The sequence below is a fragment of the Thalassophryne amazonica genome, chromosome 1 (assembly GCF_902500255.1).
Source record: "Thalassophryne amazonica chromosome 1, fThaAma1.1, whole genome shotgun sequence".
Taxonomy (NCBI): domain Eukaryota; kingdom Metazoa; phylum Chordata; class Actinopteri; order Batrachoidiformes; family Batrachoididae; genus Thalassophryne; species Thalassophryne amazonica.
Window position 1 is genome coordinate 46,458,139 of NC_047103.1, and position 19,211 is coordinate 46,477,349.

Consider the following 19,211-nt stretch of genomic DNA (forward strand, 5'->3'; position numbering starts at 1 on the left):
GAACATGAATCCCCCAGTGCCAAAGGAACAAAAAAAAAAAAAAATGGAGGAAAAGATAATCATGACCAGCATATGACAACATAAAGCATTCTGCAACCACACTACTACATGACAATAAATCCTGCACACTGTAGTTTACATTTGGCACAAATCAGGAAGAAGACCTGAGAGGAGTAGGCCAACAAACAAACTGGCAGACATTACTTTGACCACAGCAATTGACCTTTGGCCAATTTGGCAATTGCAGAACCTACTGCCATGTCTAAAGCTGTCTGATGCAAAGCAAATCAAAGTGAAGTGCACCCCCCCCCCCCAACACAATACTCTGTTGGACCCTTAAAATTGCAGCATGCACCACAAATAAAAAAGTGTTGTGATTCTTAACTGTTCATCCAGTTTGACTGTAAATACACTAAAATCCCTTGAAGAAGAAGAAGAAGAGCCTTTACTGTTATTGTACATACACTTTGGATACATATACAAAGTTTATCCTCTACATTTACCCCATACTCAATACGGTTAGACACAAGTCAAAAAGAGAGCATTCTCCCCAAAATCTGTGGCCGTGGTAGAATTCCCCAGAACTCTGGGAACATGATACAAGTCACACCAAGTCTGTGAGCATGGTGTGGTGCTGCGCTTTGCCACATCCAGGAGACCACTGAACTACTTTGGGTCCTGCATGACAATCACCCAGGCAGAAAACTGGTCCATCTCCACATCTTTAAATAACTCTGTTGGTGTCTTCCAATGGAAGGGGATGGGGGGGGGGGGGGGGGGGGCATTTGGAGCCTCATCTCCCGACAAAAACAAGCCACAGGAGAGCACTACGGATCTTGTCTTCAGAGGATGGTGGCTGGTGCAGCGCTGAGGGGTCATCCAAACCTGAGGTGGCTCATAATACAATCCCACAAAAATCTGGGGCCACAGTACAATAGCCCTGTCATTGATTGGTGTCCTGTCCAGGGTGTACTTCACCTTCCGCGCAATGACTGCTGGGCTAAGCAGGGAATAGAAGAAGGGCCTTTATTGTGTTTTTGATGAATACATACAAGGAAATTTGTCCTCTACATTTAATCCATCCTAATTATAGTTAGACACAATCCAACCAACACTATTGGGCAGGCATAGTCCAGCCCCCAGAGACGCTGTTGTGGTCAGGGGCAAAGAAAAGAGCAGACCCTAAATAATCATGTTTTTGATAGTATAGAAAAAAATTAATGAATGCAGGAATTGTTTGCTTGTTTAGCTAACTGTTAGCACAATATCTAAATAATACATCAGCAGAATTAAATAAAATGTCAGCATATTGTAGAGGTAGACTTTGGTGGAAGAAAGAGTTGATTACATTGTGAGCCCAGTGCAAATCAAGAATATATTTTAATGAATATTTTTAGAAAATATTATATCAATTTCCATGTTATTCCTACTTTGGAGAAACAGTGACCCACCTACATTTCAAATTAGCTCAGGGCCGATAAACAGGATGGTTGCGGTACTGTATGTGGTCTTAGTGGGCTCTGGCTTTCCATGTTATGTGAGAGTGTCATAAACATCAGAAAAATCTATTGTGAACCACAACAGTAGTAAAAGTAAAATAAAACCATGAATTGTACCCAGTGCAAAGTAATGTACAACAGAAGCTAAGTGTCACCTCAAGCTTAGAACCAGTCTTCATTTTCACACCCAGCACCCATGATGTGGAAACAGTAAGTGGAATCGTGCTCATTTTTACAACCATGGGCATGTTGGCCTTAAAATGAGGTGTGGTCATATGCAGCATTGGTGCATTTCCATTTTAAACAAGGAGAAATCAGTTGCACCATAGACCACCAAAAACCTGGTCTGAAGTCCAGCACACAATTGTTCAAGTTATTTATAGGGTGCAATATTTAGACATTCATTACATATGCAGGTTCATGACATAAGGATTAAATGAAATAAAAGGAAATAAGAGAAAAAACAGAATCCTTGATACACTGCACTGCTTCACCTCAGGGAGCTTTGGTGTCTCTCCCCTCCACTGGCTCACTGTGATGCTTTGATACAGATCTGTTAACTGTCCAGACAACCTCTGACTTGTCTGCTCTCTAAATATGAGTGGCCCAGGAACCTGCTGCACTCCAGCTCTTAATGATGACTGTAGATCAGAGGTTTCAAACTGATTCCAAAAAGGGCAAAGAGGGTGCAGGTTTTCTTTGCAACCACCCACTCCACCAGATGATTTCACTGATTAACTGATTCCATCTGGTCAAAGTGATGTTAATCAGTGAAATCACCTGTTGGAGTGGGTGGTTGCAAAGAAAACTGCACCCTCTTGTCCCTTTCTGGAATCAGTTTGAGACCTCTGCTGTAGATGATACTTTGGTCTGTTTCACACTATGCCCCAAATGCACCTATGACTATTTGAGAGAATATATGCGTATTTGTGCCTTGCCTCTAATTTGCACCTAGATTACATGCTGTGTAAATAACAAAAATGAGTTAGAGACACCCCAAATGTATGTACACTTTACACCTTAGACTGTGCACAATAAATTTTAGGACCCCAAGAGACCAGTTATCTGCACTCAACATAAAGCTGAAGGATGCCTTATGCATCCACACAGGACTGAATCTTTTGGATATAAAATCCTGGCTGACAGCATAAGTAATCTGAACAGTCAAATATAATTGAGTAAAACTGCCAATAGTAGTCTCCAAAATCTAGTGTAGAACAACCACAAATGGAAACTGCTGGTATTTGTGAGCAGCTTGTGGGTGTCTTTCTGTCTTCTCTTAATTACTGTATCTGGAACAACACAGGTAATTATTCTAAAATCCTTACTCTGACCCCTCTAACCTCCTACTGTGCTGTTCTAAACCAGGAATCCACTCACTGTCAAGTCTTAGAAGTGTTTTTTCCTGGAAGGACTTTGCACTTTGCCTGGATCTCTAACAGTGACCCTTGTCAGTGGAAACAATACCCATGAGGCCTAGCTTATAGACTGTAGCTGTGAAAGTGTCCACGAGGGTCCCGGAGGTTTGGGATGACAAGGTGGTGGAGGAGAGTTGACCCGGCGTTCCAGTCTAAATGTCTATATCCTGTAGTAACAGGATGTAAGGCGATGGACTTGAGGCACGGTCTTCACATCCTGACTCCTCAGACTCCTTCCCCTAGTTCTCTGCCTTTACCTCGCCTACTTACAGGTTTGCCAGAGGAGGTGAGAGGGGCAGAGAGGGCATTAAGGACGCCAATGAGTTTGGGAAGAAGGAACAGTGTAAATTGTCTATTTTACCGAGCTAAGACGGGAGGAGGAGCTCAGTGGCGTCTCAAAGGTCCATCTCACTGTGGGAGGGGGGAGATCAGTTGGTTCACACTGAGGGGGTGTGGGAGAGGGGGGTCCACCTGTTCCCCTGAGAGAGGGTGGGAGGCTTCCACCGTGTCACACAAACATGAGTAAACATTTCCTAAAGTCCGCCTCCAAGAAAACAACAAGGCTACACAAGTATCCATGCCAAAACAAAACTGTGAGAATACAGTCAGATCACGTTTCAGTTATCTTGCTCTATAACCCTTAATTCATCTCAGTGTCAGATGGAAATGTCCAATAAAACATCCAAAGTCAAAGCCAAATGAGTTCAGGACATGTTACCTAATGGGTTCAGAAGTACCATTTGAAACTAGACCATCACTCATTCTAGCAGATATGATTCATTTCAGAAAATTCAAGAGGCTGACATTTTTTTTAATATTCCTCATTGGAACAGTGCATTAAACAGATGGGAAATCAGAGATCTAACTGGAAAATCTATCTGCACAACCTGGAACCTGGTCATTTATGGAGCCAGCCTCAAGCAGCCAGTTGAGTAACTGCAACTTTTTGTTCTTACGGGTAGGCTTCATCTAAGCCCATCAAAGCAAACTGCTTGGTTAACATATGGGAAGCTTTTCTTGCTGTAATAATAGTCTTCAACACTACACTGGTATAGCCATTATTGCAGGCTTCTTGCAACTTTCCTGAATGAGATATGTCAAAATATGTCGTAGCGCCAGCTCTCAAGTCCAGATAGTTCAGTGCTCAGCTCACCAAAAACCATGATAGGCAAGCATGCCGAAATTGTGTGTGCTGCCTGATTGGGTGTTTTTAAATTTATTTAGCTTTGGCTGCATTGCTTTTTATGATACGCTAGTCTAACTAACCAGGACAGTTTATTTCTTTCTTTATTTTTCCAGTATTTAAATGATAAAAAGTAAAATGACTGTTGTCAGACCTTTTCAAACTCTCAGGCTCAGTCACTCTGGGTTATACCCAGGAAAAGGTCATGGTGAATTTTATATTTTAAAAAAGTGTCTGGCAGGACATGTGGACTGGAGGTGCAAACCACAATGAAATGCACACACTGTATGCTGTAAGCTCACAGACATACATAAAAAGCCCAAATTAAATGCACTCACAGAACAAACACATAATAAAAATCTAATTGAAAAATATAATAATATAATAAAAAAAATTAAATAAATAATTAAATGTGCGCAGTACACACCATACATTGACAAACACAAAAAGAAAAACAAAAAATAAATTAAATGTGCTTGCAAAAGAAATACTCATGATAGAGTGTGGAATAAAACCTAAACAAATACTGCTGAAATGCAAAATGCATGGCTTCCATGATGTTCAGAGACTCCAGCCATGAGAAGGTCAGTGGAGCAGGTGTCACAACAAAATCCGGATATAAGTTGGAGGCACAACAAGTGGTGACAACATGGTGATATTAAAGGACATCATGGGGAACCCCTGCATAGGGAGACAAGGACTCGGAACCACCCACTTCCAGCGTTGGAGGAAAGCAGACCTAAGGCCCAGGAAAGACCTGATCCAAGCTGAGGTTCACCGCACACCCCCCCAAAAAAAACCACTGCAATTTCTAATATTTAATCCCTCTTATCGAGCAGACAATACAAGTATGATCCTTCTGTTCCTCTGTATATGGCGCATGGTCATAGATGTCAAGACATGAAATGACATGAATGAAGCAGTGCACTCTTATCATGTCCACATCTGCTGGCCCCACGTGTGCAGCTGGCCCAGCAAGCGGCGCACCGAAGGACACCACATCATGTGGACCATAGCTGACATGGGTGATGTGACATTCAGATCACCTGCTGAGTGTACACATGATCAGATGGTTCTTTTCACCTCACACAGCCTACCGTTATGTGCGCTGTGTGGTTGCTCCAGCCCATTGCAAAGGTGATATATGTTTTTATGTATTTCCACATGAGGACAGCAGGCAAACACACGCACCTCACGGTGGAGAGTTGTAATGTCCTGTCCGTCATAACATAGTACATGTTCTCCAGCTGTGACTTACAGGTCCACAGATCCCAACAGCTGCTGCTGTTTGTGGACACGCCCACCTTTTCGATCAGCGCACAGAACAGAATGTCTCTCTCTGTTTCTTTGTTCTGTGATGAGTTATTTTATGTTTTTGTTCTGTAATTATGTATGTAGTTATTGTAGTATTTATTTATATACTTGTCCTGGCTGTGTTCTCTGTGCTTTTAATTTAACACGTCGTGTGCACTGAACTGTCATTTCCAGCTGTTAGTGAGTGGCCTGCCGGTGATCAGCTGAGAGGCGCCTTGCTGTGCTGTGCATGCTCAGACATGGCTGGCTGCTCCCCATGTGATCTTGTCTGTACATAATTATCAGCATGTCATGCTAGTGTGCTCCCCCCCATACCATATGTGTTGCAGTGGGGGGAGCGCAACACATGCCACATGTGTTGGGGGCACGACACAGACGCATGCCACATGTGTTGCGGGAGAGCCGACACACTCGCATGCCGCATATGTTGGGAGGCAGACTTGCATGATATATGTGTTGCTTGGTAACAGCACACTCGTGGGACACTTAGACATTTGCACAGAGCACCTCGAATGTGGTCGCCTACACTGTACTGTCATGCCAGCTGCATGACTCGTCTCGCTTATTCTCAGTGCCCCACGAGTGGTGTTGGATGTTCATGGGTGGCACCTGGACTCTGGCCGACACCGGCCGAGAGGGGGTCGAATGTGCACTTGCAGGGCACTTGCTGTCTTTCGGCCGCTGGTGTGCGTGAATGGTTGTGGTGACAGTTATATGAGGTGTTCACGGCAGCTCTGATTTTTCATGAGTGGCATACGATTCCTCCTTCGTGCACCAGTCGGCTTCAGTCGTGTTATGTGTGAAGGGGTCATAAAGGATGGCAGGCCTGGTTATTCCCTGTGGAAGTTGGCTGCAAGGGTTTCCCAGTCCAGTCTGTGTGGAAGACTCTTGTAGCTCTGGGAATAGTAGAAAGGGAGAGGAACTCTGTGGTCAGTGGCTCCCCTCTTATCAGCTCTGGAACAGGCGGGAGGAGTTGACCTGCACCCAGAAGAAGAAGATGGGCAGTGACTGACCATTGTTACCAATCTGCCAGCTGGAGGACGTTGTGGTTCAGGGTGAAAGCATTCAGTGAAGGTTGGATGCCACCTGGTAACCTCTACCATACTCTTCTCCTGATGGAAAGCTTTCAGTCACAAGAAGGTGACTGAAAGGTGAATCTTCTTGTGACTGAAAGAAGTGGCATTGAGAAGCATCTTGATGCATTTAATAGAGATTTTAATGTTTTACTGATCATTTTAAACCATGACAAATGCTTCTAGGTACAGTTTAGACATGATAATCCTGTAAAGGCCACAGTCCACTCTATTTAAGTTGAGGACATATTCAGCAACTTAGAATTGTTCATGCATTCACCCCCTGCCTGTAAAAGTCATGATTTATATTAAAAGTCCAAATGTTTAGCTTGTCCAATTACTTATGGGCTCTGAAAATGGAGGGACTGTACATAAAAATGTGATATTATTTATCGTCTTGAATTAAAGCCCAAAATCAATAATAACATCTCGATTGTTTCATTTCCCCCCTATTGTAGTGTTGCACAGAGACAAGACTACAAAATGGCCAGTGTCCAAATACTTATGGATCTTTAAATCTGTGACATATAGATGTTTATTGCTTTTAATCGTATCATTGAAACATGAGGTTCAGATGATGTCACCGGTCATTCCTCACATTATCTGTTTCTGTGATCAGCTAAACAAGTGACGGCTGTTCTCTTATCCCCCGCAGTACCCCAACCACAAACTGAACCCACGTCAGTGGGACATCACCTGGAACAGCAGACAAGGCTTCACCATCAAGAGTCCAAATCTGTCTTACATCGGCCTCTTTTTCTGCCAAACCACCATTGAAGGAGTCACACACAGCTCATACTTTTACTTCATACACCGACTAGGTCAGTCATACTGCAGACCGTATCTACTTGGTTTAACCCTCAGGCATCCATGCACGCACCAGCACGCCCAAATCAACAGTGTTTCATGTTTCTGGACCACTGAGGGTTTTAGAGTCCAGACTGACTGCTCTTTTGTTTCTCTGTTTCAGTGAGTGTCATCACAGAAGTGTATCTGAACAGCACTGGACCTGTTCAGGCCCTGAAGGGGGAGAAACTGGCTCTGAACTGCACAGCCACTGGGGAGTTAAACACCAGAGTAGATATCACATGGGACTATCCAGGAAAGGTCAGAACTAGGAGTGCTTTCTGAAACTTTTTTGTACCATGCAGTGGACCTGTTTAGGCCACCTCAGTCCCTGTAATATATAATGTGAGGGTAAGGTTCCTACACATTACGACCTAAGTGCCTGTCAGCATCAGATAAAAACTACTCCAGAAAATCAAGTTTCATAAGTAGAAATAAAAGTTAGGGGTGTACCATTCTGATATTTTGAATCGGTTGAATATAGGCAAAAAAAATGTAGTATATTTGTGTCACAGTTTGAGTTGATTTGTTTGTTAGATGGCTGTGTTAAATTACTTCCAGAAAAACATATTTATTAACAGATTAGCTGTTTTAAGACAGGGAACGTGGTCTTGAATTGGCATCGGTAGATCTTGAAGGTTCCAGTATCAGTATTGTACAGAGTGTTTTCACTGATGTCAGAATTATGGGTGTGACCAGATGTTTTGACCATCTCGGAGGCATTGGCGAGTAAACAATAGATATCGGAACACGCACGTCTTACTTTCTTCGATGGCAAAAGTTCTAAAAAACATTGCAAAACTGTGTGAGATAGCTGTGAGATATAAGCCATTTCACAGTTATGAGTGCGCATGTCTGGGCAAGCCTATAGCACTTCTGGGTCAACTGTCACAATTACCAAACAACATGGTTTGCTGCATGCTCAAACAATACAGCTGGAGTTTGTCTGCTTTCTTCTTCACTACTGTCCCATTCGCTGATGTTATTGCTCAATCTTGCATGGCTGAATGCCACTTGTCCCTCTAAGAAGTTGGTACCGACTACATGGGGCGACATAACTAGTTAGCATACCAGAGTCTTGTTCATTATTGGAATTAACCAGAAGAATCACTCCACCAACTAAGAACGGCCAAGCACCACCACCTACAGATTCGAGAAAGAGCTATCAATCTGTCAATCCTTTCCGTGTCCAGGCCAGGTGAGGTTTCCCGTGTTGAGTCAAATTAAGCCGCAGGCTCCACTCCACTCAAACCCAAAGACTTTGGTTTCTCAGCTGCTGCCCGGCAGGTCATGGGAATAACACCACCAGATCGCTAGTTGTCATCATTTATGTTTGGAACTATGACGGTATCTGATCATCTTCGAACCTCCGACTTTCATTCTTGATTAATGAAAACATTCTTGGCAAATGCTTTCACTTTTGACCGTCCTGCACTGGTCCAAGAATTTCACCTCTATCGGCACAATATGAATGCCCCCAGCCATCTCTCTTAATCATGTCCCCAGTTCAGAGAAAGAAAACCCACAAAATAGAACCAGGGTCCTATTCCATTATTCCTAGCTGGGGTATTCAGGCGACCGAGCCTGCTTTGAACACTCTAATTTTTTCAAAGTAAACACTTCAGACTTAGCAGGACACTCAACTAAAAGCATCGAGGAGGCGCCGAGAGGCAGGGGCTGTGACAGACGGTAGCTCGCCTCGAGGCGGGCCATCAGCTCGATCCCGAGATCCAACTATGAGCTTTTTAACTGCAGTAACTTTGAGATTCACTATTGGAACTGGAATTACCGCAGCTGCTGACACCAGACAGACACAAAATACTGAAAAACAGAAAGAGAAATTACTTCGATTTAAATGGCCGCTCACACATGTATGCTGTGTTTGGTACTAGTGAACTTTGACCTCTCCCACAATGAGGTGCATCACCCGAGATTCCGATAGAGCTTTTATTGTCATTGTACATATATACAGTGAAACTTGTCCTCTGGACCCATCCTAAATACAGTTAAACACAATCCAACCACTAGGCGCGGTGGGCAGCCACAGTCCAGCGCCCGAGGACCAACTCCAGATGTAGAGACGCTGCCTTGGTCAGGGGCAGAGAAAAGAGCAGACCCTAAATAAGCATGTTTTTGATTGTGGAAGGAAACCGTAGTGTCCAGAGGAAACCCTCACAGACACAGGGAGAACATGCAAACTCCACACAGAGATAGGGGGAAGCGAACCCTCGACCTGTATAGAGATGGACTCAGCAGTGACGCACGATCATGCCACGAGATGAAGATGAAATTAATAAGTGGTGAAGATCCATATGAAATGCCATCATCTGCATGGTTGGAGAGTGAGAGTTCACTGCCGAGTGCTACGTACATGGACATAGTGAATTATTTATTATTTTCACCAAGCCCTGTCAGAGGACTTGAAAAACTACAAAAGTGTGGATGCCTAACCAGTTTGTTTGTGGCTCTTTCTGAGAAAAAATGTCACAGTTAGTGAAGAACAAATGGTAAAGTAACACTATCAACACATCCACAGCACACGGATTATCTTTGTTGTTCTCCTACGTTAATGTTTCCTGTTGCTCTGCGACACATGCAGGCAAAATACATGTGAAATACTTTTTCTACCAAAGTTAACTCGCTTTAATAACTTTTCATCATTATTTAATTTTACATGCGGGAGTTTGTGCTTTTACTGACGATCACACTCTGTTTAGCTCTAACGACCATTAAACAGCCTCAGGGCGCTCCGACAGGTTTAAAACTGTTTAAAAATGTTTGATTCGTGTTGATGTTTTTTCTAGATTTTAAAGTTCAATAGACAGATTTAAAATTAAATGGTTTGGATCCAATAAGATAGCAAGTACCTTCAGCTGCTCCCTTGGTTTGCACTTGAGGTCGCCACAGCAAATCCGAGATAGATCTGCATGTTGAATTGGCACAAGTTTTACACTGGATGCCCTTCCTGACGCAACTCCACATTACATGGATCCAATAAGATAATTATTCATTATTCATATTGTGCAAAATCATCTTTTACATTTTCATAGAGGTTTTCACAAGCTTCTCCCTCATTCCTTATCACCTTCATCAGTCTATAGTAATGCAGGTGCATTTCTCTCTATTTGACTGATTGTGGCAGCTGACAACATGACAATAATTCACCATGATAGTGTTAGAACTCTAAGAATACACACCGGTATAAACAGAAAGGATAGCGGAGTATCGCCAAGATGTCTACCATCCAGGTTTGTAACATCACGTGAAAACACTCTGTTGAACATGAAAAACTGATATTGTGCTATCCCTATTGAAAGTGCCCCATTAAAAGGTAATATTGGGGGAGCGGGGGCAGGGCGAAGTAAGTTCCTAGCCAAGTGTACAGTATACGTATTGAAACAGAGTAGAGTTTAAACTATTTTAAGCGGAACCAAAAGGTGGAGTTGGTGAGCTTATAACTCCACCAGGGCCATTAATACAGCACATCTTTATGATGTAATAAAGTCAGAATCCTAAAGAGTGAGTTTAAAGGAATGTCTCCCTCATATTGTTATAGAAAGTGCAAAAAAAAAATAAAAAAAAAAATGGAAATTTGTTTTTCAAATCAACAAAATCTCCCCACATGTAACCCATATAAGAGTTTCTGAATTTTTCCAGACCCAAAGCAGACAAAGGTCACCATAACTTTTGGCCTTCTCTGATGATGTGTGGAGGTAACCAATGGAACAAGTGAATACAGCCAGACTTTGAATTATTGGTATATGTGAATTTTAAGTACAGAATTGAGCAAAAATATTCAGGAATAAATGCAATGAACTAATTTTGTATAATCAGAATATTTAATACAATATTCAATGTTACTGAATAACAACTGCAAAAATGCTGTCATATATTAAAATTAAACAAATGTAGACATAAAATGCACATGACAGTTGCTGGCACACTTTTATGAATTTACAGTAAATCAACACTTTCAGTTTTCTAGTTTAGACAAATCAGGGTATGAACTTTCTCAATTCACTGAATATGTCTTGGACGTCATATACGTCATTCATAAAGAAATTCTCTGTATGGTACTCTGTCGTTAACCTGTCTGGAGTAAGCAGTTCACACTTCTCAAAAACTGATTGAGGGAAACCACCAAGACATCCATGACCATTCTGAAGGAGCTCTAGTCTTCTGAGTCTGTTGTTGGATGAACTTGACAGAATGCAATGTTTGTCTGTTACATCATCAGACAAAGCTTTATTATGGTGGAGTGGAACAGAGATGGATTTTCAGACAGCATAAGGGCGACTCCAGCCAAGTTTGATCTGTTTCCTTTTAACAGTTTGCATTTTTGACTGATTATGTAAATAATAATACTACTAATAATAAACTATTTTATACAGCACTTTTCTTAACATAGTTAGAGCGTGCCAAACCTAAAAAGGTAAATGCAAACAGAGTGCTTAACAGAGCAAGGTAAAACAAGAAATAAAACTAAGCAAGCAGTTGACCAAAGAGACATGGCCACAAAACCAAAGTGTGATATAAAAAAATATATAACAATAAAGAAATAATAAATATAAATAAAATCAAAATTGAAACAAATACTAGATCAATGTATAAAATAACTAATCAGATATTTCAAAAAGAAAAAAGGTTTTAAGAAGAGTTTAGTGGGTACAGAGTTCCAAAGAGTCTGGGCTCTAATAAAAAAGGTTTAATCTCCTTTTGTCACAACCTGTGACTTAGGAATAATCAGCAGCTCTCTGTCTGCAGATCTCAGTGGTCAAGAGTACACATACCAATTTAATAACTCAGTGACATAAGCTGGAACAAATCCATTTAAAGCCTTAAAAACAAGTAAAAGAATTTTAAAATCAATTTGAGTGAACAGGAAGCCAATGAAGAGTGGACACGACAGGGTGATATGCTGATATTTCCTTGTTTTCATGATGAGTCTAGCAGCCACATTTTGGATCAGCTGGACCCTGACTAATACCAGAGTAAAGTGCATTTCAGTACTCATTCATTCATTCATTTTCTACACCAGCTTACTCCGGTTAAGGGTCGTGGGGTGCTGGCACCTATCCCAGTAGCCATAGGGCACAAGGTGGGGTACACATTATGATAATCAGTCAAGACTATACAGTGCTGTGAAAAAGTGTTTGCCCCCTTGACCCTTTACATGTTAGATTTTTTTTAGGACATCAAAAAACAAAACAAAAATTCAGGCCTTGCATATTAGAATTTCCAAAATCATGCTCTTTAAACTCACAGTGAAAGTATATCTCTACAGTTTGATATAAATTAATTAAAAATCTAAAAGCCAAAATGATGGTGTGAATAAGTAAGTGCCTCCTTTAGTATAGCACATGTAAACCATCACTTTTATATACAGTTTTCTTCGGATGGATATGTGAACGTTCCCAAGACACTGACTTGGACAGTATCTACATAAATTATGAAGAAATACAAACAGTATGGCACTCTATGGTAAATCTGTGTGGAGTAGATAGTTCTCTAAAACTGAGTGAATGTATAAGAAAGTGAAGAGGAAAGCCACCAAGACAACCCCGAAGAAGTTATAGATTTCTGTGGCTGTGATTGAACAAATTGTGCAAAGTGCAGGTTTTGAGTGTTGCATCACCAGTTACAGCTTCATGATGAAGTGGTATAGAGAAGGTTTCTATAAAAAAAGAAAGGAAAAAAAAAGTTCAGGCACGTTGGAGATTCAAGCATAGATTTGATGTTTTGTTGAGAGAAAATTATTCTCTGTGCAACTCCACTATGAAGGTGGGAGTGGTGATACAAAATGCAAAACTTGCACTATGCACAATCTCTCAGTCCTGGTGTCTTAGTGGCTTTCCTCACTCTTCGCCTTCTTGTACAGTCACTCAGTTTTTGAGAACGTTTGAGAAAAAACAAAGTTTTGAGTCAGATATTACTCCTAAATTTCTTGCAGCAACAAGTAAAATTATCTGAGAGAGAAACCGAAATTGACCTCCCAGAGCTCCAGTATTCCAAGAATCAAGGACAATTACCTCAGACTTGTCATTAGTGAATTTAAGAACATTTTGAGACATTCATGTTTTTATATCTGCCAGATGTGAAAGGAGATTAATTAGGTTAATTAGGTTCCTTGGATCAGAGGGTTTCAATAGTAAGTAGAATTGTGTGTCATCTGCATAAGTGAATCTGACTGAGCGTGTAAATGGAAATTAGGAGTGGAGCCAGAACAGAATCTTGAGGCACACCACAACCGGGTCAAAGTGGAAGATGTATGGTACTCTGTGCTACCAAGGGCAACAGAAAATGCTCTATTTGTGAGGTACTAATGGAGCAGATTGAGAGTTGGCCCTTGATTCCTACCCAACATTTGAGATAATGTAGTTAGAGGATGCAGTAGTCCGCAGAGCTGTTGTTGAACTTTAAACACAACAGCTCTGCGGTCACTGACGCATATGTTCAGTAAATTAAGACTTTTTGGTAAGATATCTGAAGAGAGCATCAGGTCTTGGATTGAGTGGGTCCTTTAACCAACTGTGTAAAGTTAAAAGAATCAATAAGATCAAATAAATTAGAGGTGAGGGAGTGTCAGGGACAACAGATATGACATGAATAATAAAATCTCTGAGAATAAGAACTAGTGATGTGTGGTGAGGTTGATGGCTGGTGAGGCACTGATTTCATCACAATCAGATTTACAAACATATAAACCCCACAGTGTAGCTTATTCACCGTTTGACTGGTAGCAGTTAACAGTTTATGTTTAAAAACTCATATCAGCACTCTTTACACATACAAACTGTGGCACACAAAAAAAGCACATTTAATAAAAGAAAAACCCTTATTATGGTCTTACCTTTACTTATAAATGTACTGCTCCTTCTGAACAAAAGCATTAATGACTTGCTTGTGGAAATTTTCCTTATTTTCCTTCAGTTTTAAAAGTCTCTCTGTCTCAGTGGAGATCACTGCCAGGGAAGAAAGTCATCCTTCAGCAGTCCTGTTCCGACTGTATGTTTGGAGCCTTTTTTGGCTTTGAATGTGAGTGGTCAAGCGCTCGTGTTTGATCTTTGTAAATTCTTCAGGCCACAGTATCCCATCTGAGTCCAGACATTGTCACAAGTTGAGAAAAGGAGGCAGAAAAAGGCAGTTTCCTACTGGACCTCCACACAGGCAGACTTTACGTGTGTCCCACTCCGTTTGAAAAGAGCGGGTCGTCTGTTGTCTGAAGCAAACCTTTTAGCTATGGTGTCGGTCTTCCTTTAACTATTACCTCCTGCTTCGATTGAGCGTCCAATTTAGACAATTGTTTCAGTTATGTAATCCTCTATTCTGAAAGTAAAGTCCAGGCGAGAGGAAAAAATAAATGAACGGCTGCTCTTGTAGTTTGCTGTCACTTACTCTGCAGCTGAGGAGTTGCTGCAAGAAGAATCCCTGGGATCACTAGTACCCCCTAAAATGAGGCAGAGAACTGCGTGCCTCACCCAGTGTCTTTTTGCAGCCGTTTTCTGATCGTACCTACAATACTCACTGATCGGAATGACACCTTGCACCGCTGGAAAGAACACTTTGGGGGTTACTAAACCAAAGATCTGATGCTGATCTGTCAGCTCCTGAAAGAATCTTCCAACATCCCATCCCATTATGTGCAGATGAACCTCTTACTCTTGATGAGAAAAAGGTGATGATGTCATGGCTGCTCTGTTTGAGGTGCTAAGCAACATATGGGAGGAGAGGAAGATCCCTCAGGATTTCAAGACACCTGTGTCATCCAAGTCAACAAGAAGAAAGGAAATATTCAAGTCTGTGCCAGCTATTGATGTATCTCACTCCTGTCCATTGCAGGAAAAGTACTCAGCAACATCATCATACGCCGAATGAAATCCATCCTGAATGCAGTTCTCCCAGAATCACAGTATGGATTCCGGAGCTCAAGATCAACAGTTGACATGACCTTCACCCTTCGGCAGCTGCAGGAGAAATCAGCTGAGCAACGCAGGCCCTTGAAAATCATATTCATTGATTTCACAGAGTCATTCGACACAGTCAACAGACAATGCCTTTATTCTCTGCTAAGGAAATATGGATGCCCTCCTGGGATCACATGCTTGATCTATCAACTACACACTGGCATGATGGTCCAAGTCTCTGTCAGAGGTTCAACATCTGACAAGTTCAGCATCAACCAAGGCGCGAAGCAGGGGTGTGTACTTCCACCATCTCTCTTCTTGCTGTACATCACAGCAGTCTTGAAACTCTTTGCCTGTACCAAAGGGATGCACGTCACCACTCAGACAGCCAGCTCTTCAACACCTGAAAGCTAGTACAAGAACACAGACCATGATTGAACTGCTCTATGGAAATGACGTTGCTATGCTATCTCATTCTGCAGAGGAGCTGCAGTCCAGTATCTGGGGTCTCCAATTAGTTCAGAATGCTGCTGCCAGACTTTTGATACAGAGCAGAAAGTTTGACCATATTACAGCTGTTCTGGCAATCCTCCACATTGGCTACCTGTCTCTGTGACATCAGACTTTAAGTTTCTATTATTAGCCTATAAAGTTGTTCATGGACTGGCACCGACCTACTTGGCTGATCTGATTAAACCCTATGTGCCGTCCTTGGCTTTGCACTTATCTGATGCAGGACTGCTTTGTGTCCCAAGGGTAAAGTCTGTCAGTCAAAGGGCCTTTTCTTATTGTGCCCCAGTATTGTGGAATGGTCTCCCAGTGTCGATAAGACAGTCCAATACTGTGGAGACTTTCAAGTCAAGACTGAAGACACATTTTTTTTCATCAGTGCTTTGGTTAATATAGTGTGTTATTCTACTTTTTTAAAATTATTTTTAAACCTTATTCTTTAAATTTTTGCTTTTTAATTGTGTTTTTAAATTTGTTGTTTTCACTTCATTTTAAATTGTTTCTGAATTGTTTTGTGTTTTGTGTGAAGTGCCTTGGGGCGATGTTGTCGTGATTTGCGCTTTTATAAATTGAATAAATTGAATTGAATTGAGCTCCAGCGCATGCTCGACTACTTCAACACTGCAGCCTCCAAACTTGGGCTGACAATCAATGTCACCAAGATAGAAGTCATGTTCCAGCCTGCTTCAGGAACTCAGCATCCACAGCTGGACTGGACATTCTCTTCACGGTGTTCCTCTGTTCAGCACTTCACCTACCTAGGCAGTACACTCTCCCATGATAACAGCCTGGATAAAGAAGCGGAGAAGCAAGTTTTTTTTTTTGTATATATATATATATATATATATATATATATATATATATATATATATATATATATATATATCAGCCTGTCAGGGACTACAGATGGAAATTAGCCTATGGCTAAAATCTGACATATTCACATAGTGTATATGTTCATTATGTTCCTTTTAAATAAATAAGAAAATAAGAGTCAGCGCAGCCTGTGCTGCCTTTGGCACCACAGTGTGGAACCACACTGGCATCAGAGAGCAAATCAAGTGCAAAGTATATTGTGCCATTGTCCTGACATGTCTCTTGTACTCAGAGACCTACATCCTGTTCCACCGCCACATCCAGAGACTGCAACGCACTCAGATGTCTCAGTTGAGGCAGTTGCTGAAAATCCACTGGAGAGATAGAGTCTTGAATGCCGAGGTGAGACAGCGAGCCAAAATCCCCAGCATTGAAGCCCTCCTCACCCAGAACCAACTTAGATGCATCGGCCATGTAGTGCGTATGCCAACTCCCAGTCACCCAAGGCAGTCTTCTATGGCAAGCTGAAGGAGGCAAAGAGGAGAGTTGGTCGGCCAAAGCTGTATGTCAAAGACGGCCTAAAATGGCACCTGAAGGCCTGCAACATCAGCATCTTAACATGGGAGAAGGATGCTCAAGACCGGCCTGGCGCCGCCATGTGAGTCAGTCACTCAAGATGATTGACGATCACTTGAAGGAAGAGACCAGACAGCAAAGCCAGCATCGTGCAAGTAGAGTCTTCTCACTTGCTTCACCAGCTCCCAACTCTCTCACCTGTCCCAACTGTGACACGATCTGCCAACCCTGTATAGGACTGTACGCGCACCAAAGAAGTTGCCGTCCTACTCAGCAATGAGTGACAGCCAATGATGATTTTGTACATAAAATACAGTGGTGCCAAAAATTCAAACCATGTCTGGGAACCATAATCTGTTATTTTGCTCAACAGATTTATTGATGTTCAAAACGTGAGATTTTTTTTTTTCAGATGTTAAATTGCTACTTTTAGAGTCAATGTTGAATCAAATCTTTGGTGATTTTTTGTTGGGAGAGCACACCGAAAAACATCTGTTGGATTTATATGGTTTAAATATGTATTTTGGGGGCACAATTGTGGCTTAGTGGTTAGCACTGTTGCCATCATAGCAAGAAGGTCATGGGTCGATTCCCACCTGTGGCCTTTCTGTGTGGTTTGCATGTTCTCCCTGTGTTTGCGCAGGTTTTCTGGCTTCCTCCCACATCCAAAAACATACAGGTTAGGTAAATTGGAAACTTGTCCGTAGGTGGGAGTGTGTTTGTTTGTTTATGTGTGGCCCTGTGATGGAATGGCGTCCTGTCCAGGGTGTACCCCACCTCACACCGTATGACTGCTGGGATAGGCTCCAGCCCCCCGCGACCCTTAACTGGAGTAAGCGGTTGAAGATGAGTGAGTGAAATACATGTCGGTTGCGCATCATTAGAATGTGTCCAAATAAACAGAATTTTTTTATGTTTCTAATTGAGAAACTTAAGAAAGTGCATTCCATTATTACTGCATCAAAATCATTTATTAACTAGAGCACCGCCCTTGTAGAGCACAATCCTCTGCCAACACTAGTTTCAAATTCCACAAAATTTTACCTTAGAAAAAATTTGCAAAGTCAAAGTCCTGTTAGAAGTGGCTTTTCATAAGGTAAATTAAATGTGATTAAATGTCAGGAGTATGTACTTAGTTCATGCACTTGAATCAAAGTTTTTTGTGGTGCTGTCAGGGTTTTTTTCAGATTTTGAAATCGTTTTCAGACAATTTTCGCAGACCATTGGCTATCTTTAGTACACACAGTTTGTTATTACTTTTTGGCACTAGGTTTCTGAGTTTAATTGGAAGACAGACAAACAGGCATAAAATTGGAACCTCCATCCAATTTTGGTGGTGTACTCGTAGATAAATCCATAACAGAAAAATCAGAGTGATTGAAGCACTTTTGATTTAGATATAATGAGATAATATAATATAATATAATATAATATAATATAATATAATATAATATAATAGTATGATGTACACCAAATGGGCTTATCAATAGAAAATCCACAAAATCCACAATCCAGATCAGATCCAGATCAAACGTTTTCAGGTGATAGTGAGTGCCAGTCTGCACCTCACTTTCAAATATGAGAGTGACTGGGGCACGTTTGATTAAGATATAATATAAAATATACATTAAATGGGGTTTTCAATGTTAAATTTAAATGGTCACGAAATCTGTAATCTGGATCACATCAGGTGTCGCAGACCGAACAGTCCGTCTTAAAAATCAGACCACTTTTTGCATCTGCGCATGCATCATTAGTTGCGGTTCATGGATTAAAATCTTGTTTCTGCTTAAAACTGCACTCCAACTGTGATCTATCTCAGCAACAGATACAGTGAGGACAATAAGTATTTGAACACCCTGTGGTTTTGCAAGTTCTCCCACTTAGAAATCATGGAGGGGTCTGACATTTTCATCTTAGGTGCATGTCCACTGTGAGAAACATAATCTAAAAAAAAAAAAATCCAGAAATCACAATGTATGATTTTTTTTAATAATTTATTTGTATGTTACTGCTGCAAATAAGTATTTGAACACCTACCAACCAGCAAAAATTCTGGCTCTCACAGACCT

General features: G+C 41.4%; 1 protein-coding gene across 1 annotated transcript in view; it reads left to right on the forward strand.

Moving 5' to 3' along the window:
* Positions 1-19,211, forward strand: part of flt1 (fms related receptor tyrosine kinase 1) — a 199,856-nt gene that overhangs the window by 25,884 nt on the left and 154,761 nt on the right. The window contains exons 5-6 of the mRNA XM_034169045.1: positions 7,143-7,308; positions 7,458-7,594. Of these exons, the coding sequence (XP_034024936.1) occupies positions 7,143-7,308; positions 7,458-7,594 (303 nt within the window). The remainder of the gene's footprint in view (positions 1-7,142; positions 7,309-7,457; positions 7,595-19,211) is intronic.